The 18,119-nt window shown below is 46.8% G+C and overlaps 1 protein-coding gene across 2 annotated transcripts in view; it reads left to right on the top strand.

Annotated features, from left to right (window-relative positions):
- The first annotated feature begins 362 nt into the window (after positions 1 to 362).
- KANSL2 (KAT8 regulatory NSL complex subunit 2) overlaps positions 363 to 18,119 on the top strand; it is a 28,700-nt gene continuing 10,943 nt past the window's right edge. Inside the window, exons 1-3 of one of the 2 annotated variants that reach the window (XM_069758327.1) lie at positions 363 to 483; positions 742 to 989; positions 17,551 to 17,729. In XM_069758327.1, coding sequence (XP_069614428.1) covers positions 742 to 989; positions 17,551 to 17,729 — 427 coding nt within the window. In that variant the 5' untranslated portion in view covers positions 363 to 483. The remainder of the gene's footprint in view (positions 484 to 741; positions 990 to 17,550; positions 17,730 to 18,119) is intronic. The other variant, XM_069758328.1, reaches the window with a different exon arrangement.

The following is an 18,119-nucleotide window of genomic DNA, read 5'->3' as shown; positions in this document are numbered from 1 at the left end:
CCCAAATGATGGTGAGGTAAAAATAGATGAGTCTTTGAAGCAGCACATAAGCCAGTAAATATGGCGCCTTTAGCGCAGAGATGTCCTGAAGCACGGCCTTTCCCTCAGAAGAAGCCGATACTGATTATATCACACGCTCCCCATTTTCCTCCTCATGAGTCTGGAGCGCCGCGTGACTTCCTCTTCTTGTCGTTCTAACATAACAAACATGGCGGCCGTCCCGCCTCATCAGGGCAGCGTTTATACTTCCTCTTTTGTGATTGGTTTCAGTCATCTCGAGAGATCTGGCGTCGCCTATCAGAGAGCGGGAGCGCGTGGACAGTGGCCAATCACGTCGGGAGGTTGGGCGTACTGCGAGCGATCCCGGCCCAGCCTCTGTGTTCTGCCTCAGTGTGAGAGGACTCGGAGCAGCGGCCGCGCAGGTAATGGCGGCTGAGGCGGGAGCGCTGAGTCATGTGCTGCGCCCGTGGGTGATGTCAGTGGGTGGGTATCACGGGCTGAGAGACCCTGTTTTGCCCCACAGTCCTCCCGCCTGGTGCCTCTATACTATATGCAACTTGTGTGTGGGCAGCCCGGCAGCGTGCCCCTTGTGACTACCGGGGGCTACACGTGCGGTCCTCCCCTATGGACGGGACGCTGTAGGGCCACATGACAGTGTAGCCCGCCTGCCTAGACTCCCTCCTGGCTCCATCTCCTGCAGCTTCTGCTTCCTTCACTTATACCGTTTTCTTCTTTCATCAGATGAACAGGATTCGGATCCACGTCCTGCCCAGCAGAAGCCGCCTGACCCCGGTGCCCCGGACCTACGAGGCCTTGTCCTGCGCCTACACGCACCGGCCGTGCTCTCAGCCTCGCCTGGAAGGCTACGAGTTCTGCATCAAACACATCCTAGAAGACAGGAATGCCCCCTACAAGCAGTGCAGCTACGTGTCCAGCAAGAACAGCCGGCGCTGCGGCAGCGCCGCCCCGAAGCCGGACAAGAAGGACGGGTAAGTGGTGGGTGGGTTCTGGGCATGTTGGGGGTAAGTGGCGGCTGTGGGGGGTGGGTTCTGGGCATGTGGGGGATGGGTTCTGAGCATGTTGGGGGTAAGTGGCGGCTGTGGGGGGTGGGTTCTGGGCATGTGGGGGATGGGTTCTGAGCATGTTGGGGGTAAGTGGGGGGTGGGTTCTGGGCATGTTGGGGGTAAGTGGCGGCTGTGGGGGGTGGGTTCTGGGCATGTTGGGGGTAAGTGGTGGGCGGGTTCTGGGCATGTTGGGGGTAAGTGGGGGGTGGGTTCTGGTCATGTTGGGGGTAAGTGGTGGGCGGGTTCTGGGCATGTTGGGGGTAAGTGGGGGGTGGGTTCTGGGCATGTTGGGGGTAAGTGGCGGGCGGGTTCTGGGCATGTTGGGGGTAAGTGGCGGCTGTGGTGGGCGGGTTCTCGGCATGTTGGGACTTTTGCTTTATAAACATAAGGATGAATGACCTCGGGGAGATCAAAACATCTAACACCACGGAGACACCATCACGTGTTTCTCAACACAGTGATCCAGAACACTGCTCCCATCCCTTATGGGAAATATGCAAATGCATGTAGAAAAGCCGCGGAGACACCATCACGTATTTCTCAACGCAAGCAATGAATAGCCAGGTCTTTCACCGGGAAGGAACAACCACGGGAAGGGCAGCATCCAAAAAGGAAAACCACCTATGCCAAAACATGGTATCCATCCACAGACAGCTGATTCGGGGTATTTGCCCCTCATCAGTGTGGAGTAGGAAACTGGCTATTAGGAGCAGTGCCTAGTAAAAGGACTATAAACAGAAGGATGAATGACCTCGGGGAGATCAAAACATCCAACACCGCGGAGACACCATCACGTGTTCCTCACGTTGAGGTTAGATTATACTCATGCTGACGGTCCGATCCGATGGGCGTCGCGGTCTGGTCCGGGGCATCCCATCTTCATAGGATGACGTCCTCTTGTCTTCACGCTCCTGCGCAGGCGTTCTTTGTGTGTCCTGTTAAGGGCAGCATAAAGTACTGCAGTGCGCAGGTGGCGGGCCTCTGACCTTTCCCGGCACCTGCGCACTGCAGTACTTTGCTCTGCCCTCAACAGGGCCGACAAAGTACGTCTGCGCCGGAGCCGCAGCGTGAAGACAAGAAGAGGATGTCATCATAAGAAGATGGGAGGCCCCGGACCGCGGCGCCCATTGGACCAGAGTATAATATAAACTCGTTTTCTCATCTGTCAGGATATATCGGGGGCTTATCTACAGCATTACAAAATGCTGTAGATAAGCCCCTGATGCTAGTGGGCTTGGCTCACCTTCGATTTTGGGGGTGACAGGTTCCCTTTAAAATTGCTGTCGGGAGAAGGCACCTTCAAATATGAGACCAGGAGCAGTTTCCAAAATTCCAGTTGAGGTGTAAGAAGCTTGTTGATGGCTATAGGAAGCGATTGTTTGCAGTTATTTATTTCAACCAAATATTAAGTTGAGGGTACCAACAATTTTTTTTTTTTTTTTCTACTACTTCCGTGTTTTGTCGTTGGGATTGGGCTAGGGGTTTTTTCAAAAGGTAAAAAAAAATGACGATATGACCACCAGTGAGCGCAAGTTTTCTCTGCTGGAGCACCCGCGATACTTTACATATTGAGCACCCGATACAAAACCGAGCACTTGCTCACAACACTAGTGAGGAAAAAAATTCCTCACTATACCCCTGGATAAAATGTTTAGGTGTAGTTTACAAAATGGGGTCACTTGTGAGGGGTTCACGATTTGTTTCAAAAGTTGTGCTGATTTAACCCCTTCACGACATGCGCCGTACATCTACTGCGCATGCCGTGATTTCCCCTTTGATGTGGGCTCCGGCGGTGAGCCCACATCAAAGTCGCGACATGTCAGCTGTTTTGTACAGCTGACATGTTCGCGCAATAGCGGCGGGTGAAATCGCTATTCACCCGCCGCTATTAACCTGTTAAATGCCGCTGTCAAACAGACAGCGGCATTTAACTACCGCATCCGGCCGGGCGGCCGGATATGACGTCATCGCCGACCCCCGTCACATGATCGGGGGTCGGCGATGCATCAGGAAGGTAACCATAGAGGTCCTTGACACCTCTATGGTTACTGATGCAGGTCTGCTGTGAGCGCCCCCCTGTGGTCGGCGCTCACAGCACACCTGCATTTCTGCTACATAGCAGCGATCTGATGATCGCTGCTATGTAGCAGAGCCGATCAGGCTATGCCAGCTTCTAGCCTCCCATGGAGGCTATTGAAGCATGGCACAAGTAAAAAAAAAAATGTTTTTAAAAATATGAAAAAAATATAAAAGTTTAAATCACCCCCCTTTCGCCCCATCCTAAATAAAACAATAAAAAAAAAACCCAAACCTACACGTATTTGGTATTGCCGTGTTCAGAATCGCCCGATCTATCAATTAAAAAAAAGCATTAACCTGATCGCTAAACGGCGTAGCGAGAAAAAAATCCGAAACGCCGGAATTACGTTTTTTTGGTCGCCTCGACATTGCATTAAAATGCAATAACGGGCGATCAAAAGAACGTATCTGCGCAAAAATTGTATAATTAAAAACGTCATCTCGGCACGCAAAAAATAAGCCCTCACCCGACCCCAGATGACGAAAAATGGAGACGCTACGGGTATCGGAAAATGGCACTTTTTTTTTTTTTTTTAGCAAAGTTTGGAATTTTTTTTTTCACCACTTAGATAAAAAATAACCTAGTCATGTTAGGTGTCTATGAACTCGTAATGACCTAGAGAATCATAATGGCAGGTTAGTTTTAGCATTTAGTGAACCTAGCAAAAAAGCCAAACAAAAAACAAGTGTGGGATTGCACTTTTTTTGCAATTTCACCGCACTTGGAATTTTTTTCCCGTTTTCTAGTAAAAGACATGGTAAAACCAATGGTGTCGTTCAAAAGTACAACTTGTCCCGCAAAAAATAAGCCCTGACATGACCATATTGACGGAAAAATAAAAAAGTTATGGCTCTGGGAAGGAGGGAAGTGAAAAACGAAAACGCAAAAATGAAAAAGGGCCGCGATTTGAAGGGGTTAAAGTAGCATAGCTAGCAAGGCCGAAAAGATATTTGTCTATCCAGTTCAGCCTACCGTATATTCCTTCAGAATTAATCCCCAGATCTACTTCCTTCTAAAGAACCTAATAACTGTAAGATACAATATTATTACGCTCCAGGAAAACATCCAGGCCTCTCTAGAACCCCTCAACTGAGTTCACCACCTCCTCAGGCAAGGAATTCCAGATTCTCGCTGCCCTAACAGTAAAGAATCCTCTTCTATGTTGGAAAAACCTTCTCTCCTCCCGACGCAGAGAATGCCCCCTTTTACCGTCACCTTCCTTGGTATAAACACTCTCTCGAAGAGATATTTTTTTCTAGACTAAATAATCCTAATTTTGCTAATCTCTCTGGGTATTGTAGTTCCCCCATCCCCTTTATTAACCCCTTAGTGATGGGGCCAGATCGTGGCTACGATCGCTCTGATTGGCTGTTGAAAGTGACGCTTCACTTTCAATCAGTGCGATAGTAATATTTCACCAATGGAAATTGGTGAAATATTACAATCCATCCATGGCCGATGCTGCAATAGCATCAGCCATGGCTGGAGATCACGATCTGCCCACCGCCACCGATCTCCTCCCCTCCGTCCTCCGTACTGTCATCTGCTGTCCTCCACTCCCCTAAGTCCTCCAGTCCGCTCCCCCTGCTGTCCAATCCACCCCAATCATACTTCTCGAATTCCCGTGTCCCTCCCGGTGTCCGTCCTTCTGCTCCATGGGCGCCGCCATCTTGCAAAATGGCCGCCCCAATCGCAGTGCGCCTGCCGAATCGTTACAATTACAAAATAATAAACCCCCTCCTTTATCACCCCCATAGGTAGGGACAAAAAAAATATTTTTCCCCACTAGGGTTAATGTTAGCCTAATTCTAGGTGCACGTGGTGCGGATTTGGCTGCGGATCCACCGCTGCGGATTCGTAGCAGTTTTCCATCAGGTTTACAGTACCACGTAAACCTATGGAAAACCAAATCCGCTGTGTCCATGGTGCGGAAAATACTGCGCGGAAACGCTGTGTTGTATTTTCCGCAGCATGTCAATTCTATGTGCGGATTCTGCAGCGTTTTACACCTGTTCCTCAATAGGAAACCGCAAGTGAAATCCGCACAAAAAACACTGAAAATCCGCGGTAAATCCGCAGGTAAAACACAGTGCCTTTTACCTGCGGATTTTTCAAAAATGGTGCGGAAAAATCTCACATAAATCCGCAACTTGGGCACTTAGCCTTAGGGTTGGAATTAGGGCTAGGGTTGGAAATAGGGTTAAGATTAGACTGTGGTTAGGGGTGTGTTGTGGTTAGGGTTAGGGGTGTGTTGGGGTTAGGGTTGTGATTAGGGTTATGGCTAGAGTTGGGATTAGGGTTAGGGGTGTGTTGGGGTTAGTGTCGGAGGTAGAATTGAGGGGTTTCCACTGTTTAGGCACATCAGGGGTCACCAAACGCAACATGGCGCCACCATTGATTCCAGCCAATCTTGCATTCAAAAAGTCAAATGGTGCTCCCTCACTTCCGAGCCCTGACGTGCGCCCAAACAGAGATTTACCCCCACATATGGGGTATCCGTGTACTCAGGACAAACTGGGCAACAACTATTGGGGTCCAATTTCTCCTGTTACCCTTGTGAAAATAAAAAAATTGCTTGCTAAAACATATTTTTTGAGGAAAGAAAGCATTAAGCTACTTACTGGTAGCGGCATTTTTCGGAGGCCCATGACAGCACTACGAGAGAGGGGATCCGCCCTTCAGGAACAGGAAACCTACAGATACAAAAGGGCGGCACCTCTCCCTATGCATGTATTTCAGAGCCTGAGAGGACTACCGCGGTTAGTGGCACACAAATATACATTATATACAGTTTTATATACAAAAATAATCCATTGTGTTGTAACTAGATACCACACGTGAGATCTATATATCTCATTAAATACATTATAGGCAGCACGGTGGCGCAGTGGTTAGCACTGCAGCCTTGCAGCGCTGGGGTCCTGGGTTCTAATCCCACCCAGGACAACATCTGCAAAGAGTTTGTATGTTCTCTCCGTGTTTGCGTGGTTTTCCTCCGGGCACTCCGGTTTCCTCCCACATTCCAAAGACATACTGATAGGGAAATTAGATTGTGAGCCCAATCGGGGACAGTGATGATAATGTGTGCAAACTGTAAAGCGCTGCGGAATATGTTAGCGCAATAATAATAATCTTTATTTTTATATAGGAAGTGCAACCCCAAAGTGAATAGGGAGGGAACTAAGGGTGCTGTCATGGGCCTCCGAAAAATGCCGCTACCAGTAAGTAGCTTAATGCTTTATTCGGACACCCATGACAGCACTACGAGAGAATTACAGAGATGTAAACTACCTTAGGGAGGGACTATAGCCTGTAGCACCCTTAACCCGAAGGTGAGATCAGAGGAGAACCCAAAGTCCAACCGATAATGTTTAAAAAAGGTGGAAGGGGATGACCACGTAGCTGCCTTACATATCTGGTCGATCGATACTCCAGATCTTTCCGCCCAGGATGTAGCCATGGCCCGATTGGAATGTGCCCTCAGATTCTGCGGAGCCGGACCTCCACCTGCAGTATGAGCCAGAGAGATAGCCTCCCTAATCCACTTCGCTATTGTGTACTTCGACTTCGCCCTTTCCTAGGACCTTGGAAGGATAAAAATAACGCATTCTCTCTCTTCCAAGCATCAGTGACTGAGATATATTCTAACAGGCATCTCCTAACATCTAATGTATGGAGTAGCTCCTCCTTAGGATTAGGGAGAAATGACGGTAACACTATCTCCTGAGATCTGTGGAAATCTGAGGCTACCTTTGGTAAATAAGCCGGGTCCGGTTTGAGGACTACTCTGTCCTGTAGAAACTCTGTATAAGGGGAAAGTCTAGAAAGAGCCTGTATGTCCCCTATCCTACGAGCAGATGTTATTGCCACTAAAAACGCTGTCTTGAGGGATAATAATTTAACTGAGGCTGAATGTAAGGGCTCAAACGGTTCCTTAGTCAAAGCTGAAAGAACTAGGTTGAGATCCCAAGGCATCGACCTATTCCTGTGTATAGGTCTAGATCTACTAGATGCTTTGATAAACCTTGATACCCAATAGTTACTAGCAATGTTACAAGAAAACAGGGCCCCTAGGGCTGAGACTTGAACTTTTAGCGTACTTGTAGATAGATTTAGCAAAGTACTGCAGTGCGCAGGCGCCGGAAAGGTCAGAGAGGCCCGGTGCCTGCGTACTGCAGTACTTTGCTCTGCCCTCAACAGGGCAGACAAAGTACGCCGGAGCCGTGGCTGAAGATCAGAAGAGGACGTCTTGGATTGAAGATGGGAGGCGCCGCAGCGGACCAGAGACGCCCATCCGACCGGACCAGCAGCGGGACCGCCCCTGGGTGAGTATAATCTAACGTCTTTTTCTCCTCTTTCAGGCAACATCGGGGGCTTATCTACAGCATTACAGAATGCTGTAGATAAGCCCCTGATGCCGGTGGGCTTACCTCACCTGCGATTTTTGGGGTGACAGGTTCCCTTTAAATCCACAACTACCATGAAGCCGTGTTTGAACAACATCTTTATTGTTGAGCTGATTGACTCCATTTTAAAGGTACTATTAACCAGGTACTCATTCAGGGATTTAAGATTAATGATAGTCCTAAATGATTTGTCTGGTTTTTGAATCAGAAATGGAGGAGAGTAGAATCCTCTTTCTGATTCTGGGATCTCAATCATCACCTTTTAAGGCATAAATTCATGACCTCTGCCTCCAAAGCCGTCTGTTCAATGGTGGAGGAACGTAAGGGGGTTAGCTTATATTTATCCCGAGGCCAGTGATTAAATTCCAGTCTCAGACCCTCTGATATAACGCCTCGGACCCAGTCACTGTTTGTGATGTTAGACCATGCGGAAGAGAAGGCTGCCAATCTCCCACAGGGATTGCTAGTCATTGGTCTAGTTTTTTACGTTCTTTTGAGGAACGGCAAAACGTGTAGCCCGTACCTCTCCTGCGTCTATCCTCCCATCTAAAATTATCTCTAGAAGGCGAGGATGCGCGTTTTCTTCCACGACCAAATCTCCTTCTGTTGAACGGACGCCGGTAAGAGGCCGATGACAAATTAGGGAATTTTTTCTTGTCATCCCCTGCCTTCTCGAGCAACTCATCCAAGGTTGGTCCGAAGAGATATTCCCCTTTGCATGGAATAGCGCATAGCTTGGATCTTGACTGAATGTCACCCGACCAAAAATTCAACCATAAGGCTCTACGAGCCGCGTTGGAGAGTCCTGCTGCTCTGGCTGCCATTTTGACTGAATCCACCGACGCGTCCGACAGAAAGGCAGCAGCATCCTGAATTACTGGGAGCGCATTTAGAATTGTATTTCTGGAAGCACCTTCTTTAAGTGGGGACTCCAACTGTTCCAGCCAGACCATTAAAGGGACTCTGTCACCTGAATTTGGCGGGACTGGTTTTGGGTCATATGGGCGGAGTTTTCGAGTGTTTGATTCACCCTTTCCTTACCCGCTGGCTGCATGCTGGCTGCAATATTGGATTGAAGTTCATTCTCTGTCCTCCATAGTACACGCCTGCGCAAAAGCAATCTTGCCTTGCGCAGGCGTGTACTACGGAGGACAGAGAATGAACTTCAATCCAATATTGCAGCCAGCGGGTAAGGAAAGGGTGAATCAAACACTTGAAAACTCCGCCCATATGACCCAAAACCAGTCCCGCCAAATTCAGGTGACAGAGTCCCTTTAAGGATCCCTCTGTACATGTCGCGGCCACTGCCGCTCTCAAAGATCCGGCTGCCATCTCCCAGGTACCTTTGGGGAAGGTATCTGCCTTCCTATCAAGAGGATCTTTAAGGGTCCCCATGTCCTCAAAAGGTAGTGAGGCTTTTTTCGATGCTTTCACCACCGCAGCATCTAATTTAGGGGCCTTGTCCCAGGTATCCACAGCCGCATCCTCAAAGGGATACCTGCGTTTTAAAGCTGGTGGCAACGAACCTTTCTTTTACGGTTTTTTCCATTCCCGGAGAATTAAATCTTGTATCTTTTCATTCACCGGAAAGGATCTACGTTTCTTGTGATCTAAGCCGCTGAACATTAATTCTTGACGGGAAAGCTGCGCTTTAGGCTCTAAGCCCATCGTACCCCTGACCGATTTAACTAATTTATCAACCCGGTCCAGAGGTAGACAAAATCGACCAGAGTCCTCTTCTGATGACGAGGAAATCGAGCCATAAGAACCTTCCTCCTTTTCTTCCTCCGAAGAATCAGAGATCACAGGAGCTTTATGTTTTGAACTTCCCGCCTGGGATAGAGACCGCAGGGATTCCCTTACTTCCAAACGGATCATCTTTTAGATTAGCCGTAGAAGCAGATTCTTCCGCTACCTAGGGGAGGACAATAAGGGTGATGCCTTCTATCTGACCTGATGTCACTCAACCCCTACCACTCCTGTAGACCTCACCGTCTGCTATATACAGGGGGCGCATAATTTTTTAGGGTAAGAATCTGGCAATGGGATTCCACATAGGGCACACTCCTTATGTTTCGTCTTTGTATTTTTCTTCCCCTAGAATGACAAAGTATAAGGGGCCCGCGTCACTGAGTGAACATTCGCGTAGATCACTTACCAGCGTACGCCACAAAAGGTACCGAAATACGAGGGGGTTCTTTCCCAGTCGATGCTCTAGATCCCTGTTTGGATGAGCTTTTACGGCTGGACTGGTCACTTCTGACATGCTCCTTTTCCACGGGCCTCTGATGCACTTCATCCAGCAGCTGAGGCTGCTGCTCGCCATCACTCTCCATGATGAAGCTGTGGCCAAAAGCAGGGCTCTACATCCGACACCTGCTTAAATCTCCCTGAATTCCGGTCAGCAGGCTGCCTGGCGTCATCCCTATTGGTTCCTGCTGCTCAGGCTGCAGCTGGGAGGTCAGCGGTGGCTAATGAGAAAACCGGCGTTCAGGATCGATGGGCGCCACCATCTTGGATCGACGGTGCATGCGCAGCCACCCAGTGACCCGGAAGCGCCCGCAGACTCCGCCCCCGGCATCACAGCAGCCCGGAAACGCTACTGAGAGCAGTGCAGGACGCCGGAGACGTACAGCAGCGCTCCGGACGGCGTCCATCTCCCGTCGCCACCCCGTTGCACCGCCGCATGGACTGAAGGGGCGGTTATACTTGCCGGCGCTTCATGGAGATCAGGAATCTTCCGGACCCTGCTGCCAACGCCACTGACGTGCAGTCCAGCCAGGACCACCGTGGCGTCTCCAGGGACTCCTGTATCGGCCGAGGTAGGAGACCCCCCCCCCCCCCCCCCCGCTACCGGAGTCGGCCGGCCGGCCTGGGATCTTCTACGAGATTCATCTGTAGGATCCTGTCCCTCCAGGAACAGGAAACCAACTGATGCATGGGGAGAAATGATTTTTTTTTTCATTTTCACGGCTCTGCGTTGTAAACTTCTGTGAAGCACTTGGGGGTTCAAAGTGCTCACCACATATCTAGATAAGTTCCTTGGGGGGTCTAGTTTCCAAACTGGGGTCACATGTGGGGGAGCTCCAATGTTTAGGCACACAGGGGCTCTCCTAACGATTGGAGCTAATTTTTCATTTTATCCTGTTGCCCATGTGGAAATGAACAAATTGAGGCTAAAAAAATTTTTGTGAAGAGAAAAAAAAAATACTTTTTCATTTTTACGGATCAATTTGTGAAGCACCTAGGGGTTCAAAGTGCTCACTATGCATCTAGATAAGCTCCTTGGGGGGGTGTAGTTTCCAAAATAGGGTCATTTGTGGGGGAGTTCCAATATTTAGGCACACAGGGGCTCTCCAAATGCAACATGGTGTCCGCTAAAGATTAGAGCCAATTTTTCATTGAAAAAGTCAAATGGCAATCCTTCCCTTCCGAGCCCTGTCGTGCGCCCAAACAGTGATTCTCCCCACATATGAGGTATCGGCGTACTCAGGACAAATTGTACAATAACGTTTGGGGTCCAGTTTCTCCTTTTACCCTTGGGAAAATAAAGAAATTGTTGCTAAAAGATCATCTGTGTGACTAAAAAGTTAAATGTTCATTTTTTCCTTCCATGTTGCTTCTGCTGCTGTGAAGCACCTGAAGGGTTAATAAACTTCTTGAATGTGGTTTTGAGCACCTGGAGGGGTGAAGTTTTTAGAATGGTGTCACGTTTGGGTATTTTCAGCCATATAGACCCCTCAAACTGACTTCAAATGTGAGGTGGTGCCTAAAAAAAAAAATGGTTTTGTAAATTTCGTTGTAAAAATGAGAAATCGCTGGACAAATTTTTTTTCTCTCTCCTCCCCCCCCCCCACAAATAAACACAGAAATTATCGACCTAAATTTACTACTATCATGAAGCCCAATGTCACGAAAAAAACAATCTCCGAACCGCTAAGATTCGTTGAAGCGTTCCTGAGTTATTACCTCATGAAGGGACATTGGTCAGAATTGCAAAAAACGGCCAGGTCATTAAGGTCAAAATAGGCTGGGTTATGAAGGGGTTAATCCAGATGGTCATACCATAGAAAACATTAAGGCTGTGTGCACACGTTGCGGATTTTTCGCGTTTTGCTTGCCATCATTTAGAATGCATTCCGCAATTTTTGTGAAAAAAAAAAAAAAAAAGCAGCATGTTCATTAATTTTGGGGATTTTTTGTGTTTTTCCCTCTATTTAATGCATTGGGAAGCTCTGGGGGGAAAAAACGCACAAAAAATGCATCAAAAACGCATGCGGATTTCTTGCAGAAAATGTCCGGTTTTGCTCAAGAAATTTCTGCAAGAAATCCTGAACGTGTGCATATAGCCTAATAAATAACATTTCCCTCATGTCTGCTTTACATCAGCACCATTTGTAAAATGGTTTTATTTTGTTTAGCCTTTTAGGAGGTTTAAAAATGTAGCAGAAATTTTGTAAATTTCCTTGAAAAAAATGAAAAACGTATTTTTTATTTTTTTTTTTAAGGACCTATTCTCGTTTGAAGTGACATTGGGGGTCCTAGATATTGGAAAACCACCAAAAGTGATACCATTTTAAAAACCGCACCCACCAACATTGAGAACTGCTGTCAGGTAGTTTATAAACCCTTCAGGTGATGTTAAGGGATGAATGCAAAGTGACATGACCGAAATGAAAAAATTTATTTTTACCCCTTAAGTGTCGGTAACTTCTGAACAAGTCGCTATAGTCAGGAGACTCTGAGGCCGCTATTTGACTGTGAATTGCCATGGCAAACATCAGGACCACACAATCATGAATTCAGGGTGCCTAAGGGATTAGAGGGAGCCCCCACACTCTGGTAACCATTTATGATGTAGTCACTATTGACAGCAGCATCTAAGGGGTTAAACCGATATGGACGGTGCCAACACTGATCGTTGCTGATACAGCAAGCTGTCAGTGTCCAGCCGACAGCTGCTGGATTGTCACCTTAATGGGGATGCTATTCTCTTATATCTCGGATCAGTAAAAAGACATGTTGGCGGTCATCAAGGAGTTAATTTTGTTGCCCTCCTTTGTACTCGCTCTAGTTCCATTATATCCTTCCTGAGCACCGGTGCCCAAAACTGTACACAGTACTTTATGTGCGGTCTATCCAGGGATTTGTACAGAAGCAGTATAATGTTCTCATCGTGTATCCAGACCTCTTTTAATGCACCCCATGATCCTGTTTGCCTTGGCAGCTGCTCTCTGGCACTGGCTGCTCCAGGTAAGTTTATCATTAACTCGAATCCCCAAGTCCTTCGCCATGTCAGATTTACCCTGTGGTTTCCTGGTCCGTGTGTAATGGTGATACTGATTCCTTCTTCACATGTGTATAACCTTACATTTATCATTGTTCAACCTCATCTGCCACCTTTCGGCCCAAGTGTCCAACTTATCCAGATCCATCTGTAGCAGAATACTATCTTCTCTTGTATTGACTGCTTTACATAGTTTTGTATCATCTGCAAATATCGATGTTTTACTGTGTAATCCTTCTACCAGATCGTTAATAAATATATTGAAGAGAATAGGTCCCAACACCGACTCCTGCGGTACCCCACTGTTCAGTGACCCAGTTAGAGAATATACCATTTATAACCACCCTCTGCTTTCTATCACTAAGCCAGTTACTTACCCATTTACACACATTATTCCCCAGACCCAGCATTCTCACTGTGTAGAAACCTCTTATGTGGCACGTTATCAAACGCTTAGTATATCTTGATTTTTCAATGTTCAATGACTCACCTTGATCCAGTGTATAGCTTACCTCTTCATAAAAACTGATTAGATTGGTTTGACAAGAACGATTCCTTATAAACCCATGCTGATATGGAGTTAAATGGCTATTCTCATTGAGATAATACAGATTAACATCCCTCAGAAACACTTCAAATACTTTACCGACATTAGAAGTTAAGGCCCCTTCACATTAAGCGACGCTGCAGCGATACCGACAACGATCCGGATCGCTGCAGCGTCGCTGTTTGGTCGCTGGAGAGCTGTCACACAGACCGCTCTCCAGCGAGCAACGATCCCGAAGTCCCCGGGTAACCAGGGTAAACATCGGGTTACTAAGCGCAGGGCCGCGCTTAGTAACCCGATGTTTACCCTGGTTACCAGCGTAAAAGTAAAAAAAAAAACAAACACTACATACTTACCTACCGCTGTCTGTCCCCGGCGCTCTGCTTCTCTGCACTCCTCCTGTACTGGCTGTGAGCACAGCGGCCGGAAAGCAGAGCGGTGACGTCACCGCTCTGCTTTCCGGCTGACCGACGCTCACAGCCAGTACAGGAGGAGTGCAGAGCGCAGCGCCGGGGACAGACAGCGGTAGGTAGATCAGGTTTTTCACTCCCCTCCTTCCCAGAGCGATAACTTTTTTTATTTTTCCGTCAATTTGGCCATGTGAGGGCTTATTTTTTGCGGGACGAGTTGTACTTTTGAACGACATCATTGGTTTTAGCATGTCGTGTACTAGAAAACGGGAAAAAATTCCAAGTGCGGTGAAATTGCAAAAAAAGTGCAATCCCACACTTTTTTGTTTGGCTTTTTTGCTAGGTTCACTAAATGCTAAAACTGACCTGCCATTATGATTCTTCAGGTCAGTACGAGTTCATAGACACCTAACATGACTAGGTTATTTTTTACCTAAGTGGTGAAAAAAAATTCCAAACTTTGCTAAAAAAAAAAAAAAAAAAAAAATTGCGCCATTTTCCGATACCCGTAGCGTCTCCATTTTTCGTGATCTGGGGTCGGTTGAGGGCTTATTTTTTGCGTGCCGAGATGACGTTTTTAATTATAGCATTTTGGTGCAGATACGTTCTTTTGATCGCCCGTTATTGCATTTTAATGCAATGTCGCAGCGACCTAAAAAACGTAATTCTGCCATTTCGAATTTTTTTCTCGCTACGCCGTTTAGCGATCAGGTTAATGCTTTTTTTTAATTGATAGATCGGGCGATTCTGAGCGCGGCGATACCAAATGTGTAGATTTGATTTTTTTTTTTTTTTTTTATTGATTTATTTTGATTGGGGCGAAAGGGGGGTGATTTAAACTTTTATATTTTTTTTTTATTTTTTTCACTTTTTTTTTTTTTAACTTTTGCCATGCTTCATTAGCCTCCATGGGAGGCTAGAAGCAGGCACAACGCGATCGGCTCTGCTACATCTGCAGAAATGGAGGTGTGCTGTGAGCGCCGACCACAGGGTGGCGCTCACAGCCACCGGTCATCAGTAACCATAGAGGTCTCTAGGACCTTCAAGGGCACCATCCTGACGCATCGCCGACCCCCGATCATGTGACGGGGGTCGGCGATGACGTCATTTCCGGCCGCCCGGCCGGAAACGGTAGTTAAATGCCGCTGTCTGCGATTGACAGCGGCATTTAACTAGTTAATAGGTGCGGGCAGATCGCGAATCTGCCCGCGCATATTACGGGCACATGTCAGCTGTTCAAAACAGCTGACATGTCCCGGCTTTGATGCGGGCTCACAGCGGAGCCCTGCATCAAAGCAGGGGATCTGACCTCGGACGTACTATCCCGTCCGAGGTCAGATAGGGGTTAAAATGGGAGTGATCGGATGCATTCCATTGGTTAGTGGGTTGGGCAATGAGCAAGTCCATGGGAGGATCCATGAGGTCCTCAAGGTGGGTGTCACTGTGGGTGGATCCATGAGGTCATCAGGGTGGGTGTCATCTTGGATACAAGCACATGGCTTCTGATACAGGAAATGGCAGCCATCTTTAGTGTCTTACTTTCATCTGAAAAAACTTATGTAAGGTTAAACAATACATGTTATGGGCTGCTTCTCTCAACCTCTTATGTCTTGAGGTTAATTAAGTATTTGATCTTATGGCTCTCCTCAACAGGTGTTGCAGGCCTCTTCCTAGTTAATATCCAGATAGTTGAGATCCTTGTTATGGAGGACTTATTATGGGTTGCAGGACATGTGATAAATGTTATTAGTTATACCACACACAATTTTTATGCCCTTAAATCAGATTGTTAATTTAAGTTTGAAATTTTCATTTTTTTTTGTCATATTTTCATATTGACAAATTACCACTACATTATGCCACTAAGAACAATCTCAGAATCAGTGGGATTCGTTGATGCGTTCCAGAGTTATTACCTCCTAAAGTGACATTGGTCAGAATTATAATATTTGGCCTGGTCATTAAGGTCAAAATTGGCTCCGTCACTAAGAGGTTAAAGGGTCTTGTCATGGAGACAAGGTGATGTTTGCTATTTGACTAGAATTGCTCTAGAGAAGGAAAGACACAAATACAATAGGCAGTGAAAATAACACTAGTTTAATGAAAAAATGTCCGGTTTCCTGCAAAAATATGGCTTCATTTTAGTGCCGTTTTAACTCCAGAACTAGAAACTCAGGATTCATGTTTGGTAGAAAAGCAGAACATTTGGGTGTTGTGATTATTTAGGTCCTTACTGCGGTTTTTACACTACTGGACCACCCATACTTAATCAATTTAGTTCCCTATAAAAACAATGTATGCTCCTCCCACAATGGGGCTTTTTTGGCAAAGTTAGGCTGGTTTCAGACTTGCATTCCTGTGAAGCTCCGCCGGCTGCGTCCAGCTTTTCCCTGCGTACCTATCTTTAACATTGGGTATGCAGGGACATGCGTTATATGCGGGATGTGTCCGTATGCGGCGCCCACACAGAAACACAAAATTGGGTACGCATGAGGACACATCCACATACAACGCATATCCCGCATTCCCAATGTTAAAGATAGGTACGCAGGGAAACGCTGGATGCGGCCGGCAGTAGGCGAAGCCTGGACGGAGCTTCACTCAGGAAGCATGCTGCCATCCAAGTCTGAAACCAGCCTTAGCACTGCTGTTCCCAGCTGGGGACTCTTGTCAAGTGACCGGCAGCTTTTACTGTTTCACCAGAGCGGATGTCGAATTTGGAATATTGATGCTTAACCATGTAATCAGCGGCTAACAAGACAATGATTTCAAGCACCTGCCCTCTTTTAAAGCAAACAGTCTGTCCTTATTTTCGTCATGCTTATTGAATTATCAGCTGCCTTGTGCTTAACTTTTTTTTTTTTTTATCATTATTTGTAAGTTAACCTCATTTCAGTGATTGATCTTGCTAATAGGTTTAATTAAGTGATTATATTCATTTCCGAAATATCTAGCATGAATACAAACTGTCAATTTGAAAACCTGTGGAAAAAGAATGTCAGCCTCCTATACACAATCCCCATATTATACTGGGTCAGTTTAAGTTTTGTACATCAATTACTATTCACTGCCTGGTGAAAGAATGGCTTACCAAAATGAACCGTATGTATTCGAGGATAAGTTGACCCGAGTATAAGCCGTTGCACTTTTGCCATGGAAAACTGGGTAAGCTTATTGACTCGAGTATAAACCGGGTATGCATTGTCCTCTCATCCCTATCCTGGTATGATTGCCTCCCCCGTTTCGTCCCTGTATGCATGCCTCCCTCCTTATTCCCTATCCCTGCGTGCATGTTTCTTATTGAAAAAAAAAATCATACTCCCCTACCTGCGCGCCCTGGGTGCTGGCACTCCAACTGCTGGCGCCTGCCTTCAGCTCTTCCTATGCTCAGCAGTCACGTGGTACCCCTCATTAAGGTGATGAATATGCACTCCACCCCTATGGGAGTGGATACGCGTCCATGTTCATCGCCTTAATGAGCTGTACCACTGAGCACAGGAAGAGCTGCAGTGGCCGGGGCCCAGAAGAAGATGCAGTGCCAGCACCGAGGGCGTGCAGGTAGGGGAGTATGAAGTGTGCGCCGGTTCCCGCTGCGCTGACACCCTCCCCCCAGCTTTACGTGACTCGTGCATAAGCCGAGGGGTTGTTTTCAGCACAAAAATGTGCTGAAATAATCGACTTATGCACAAGTATATACAGTAATTTTATGTAAAATTAATTTTTCTATCTGTAATTTGATTTTATTAATCTTTACAGTGTTTCCTTCTGTGCTGAGCATGCACGAAGAAATGCCCTAGCTATACAGGCTCAAATTAAGAAGTCAAACCCAGGGCCAACCAGTGAATCTTTGTTATACCAACTAAGCTCATATTCTCGAGGAGATCTTGGTACTCAGGCACAAGAGAGCAATAGAAGTGAAGCAAGTCGGATTCTTGGTAAGTTTTGTATTACCTGTATCGTCCCTTCACATCTATGTTTGTAACGAATACATAAAAGGATATCTGTGCTTCTGTACATAAGTGTTAGAATATTTCTAAAAACTCACCATTATTAGCGGTTTCCAATTAAATTGGAAAAGCATCCACAAGGTCAGTTTTTCATTAAGTCACGTTAAGCTTTTTAACCCCTTTCCAACATGTGGAGTAATAGTATGCCCATGTCGGACTCCCCCCTGTTTGTCGCAGGCTCCGGCAATGAGCCGCACCTTTCCAGGCACATCACAGGTGATCTATACAGCTGACATGTGCCAGCAACAGCCGCGGGTGGAATCGCCCACTGCTGTTTACTAGTTAAATGCCGCTGTCAGTCTCTGACAGTGGCATTTA

The sequence above is a fragment of the Ranitomeya imitator genome, chromosome 3, assembly GCF_032444005.1.
Source record: "Ranitomeya imitator isolate aRanImi1 chromosome 3, aRanImi1.pri, whole genome shotgun sequence".
NCBI lineage: Eukaryota > Metazoa > Chordata > Amphibia > Anura > Dendrobatidae > Ranitomeya > Ranitomeya imitator.
This window is presented reverse-complemented; position numbering and strand designations above follow the sequence as displayed.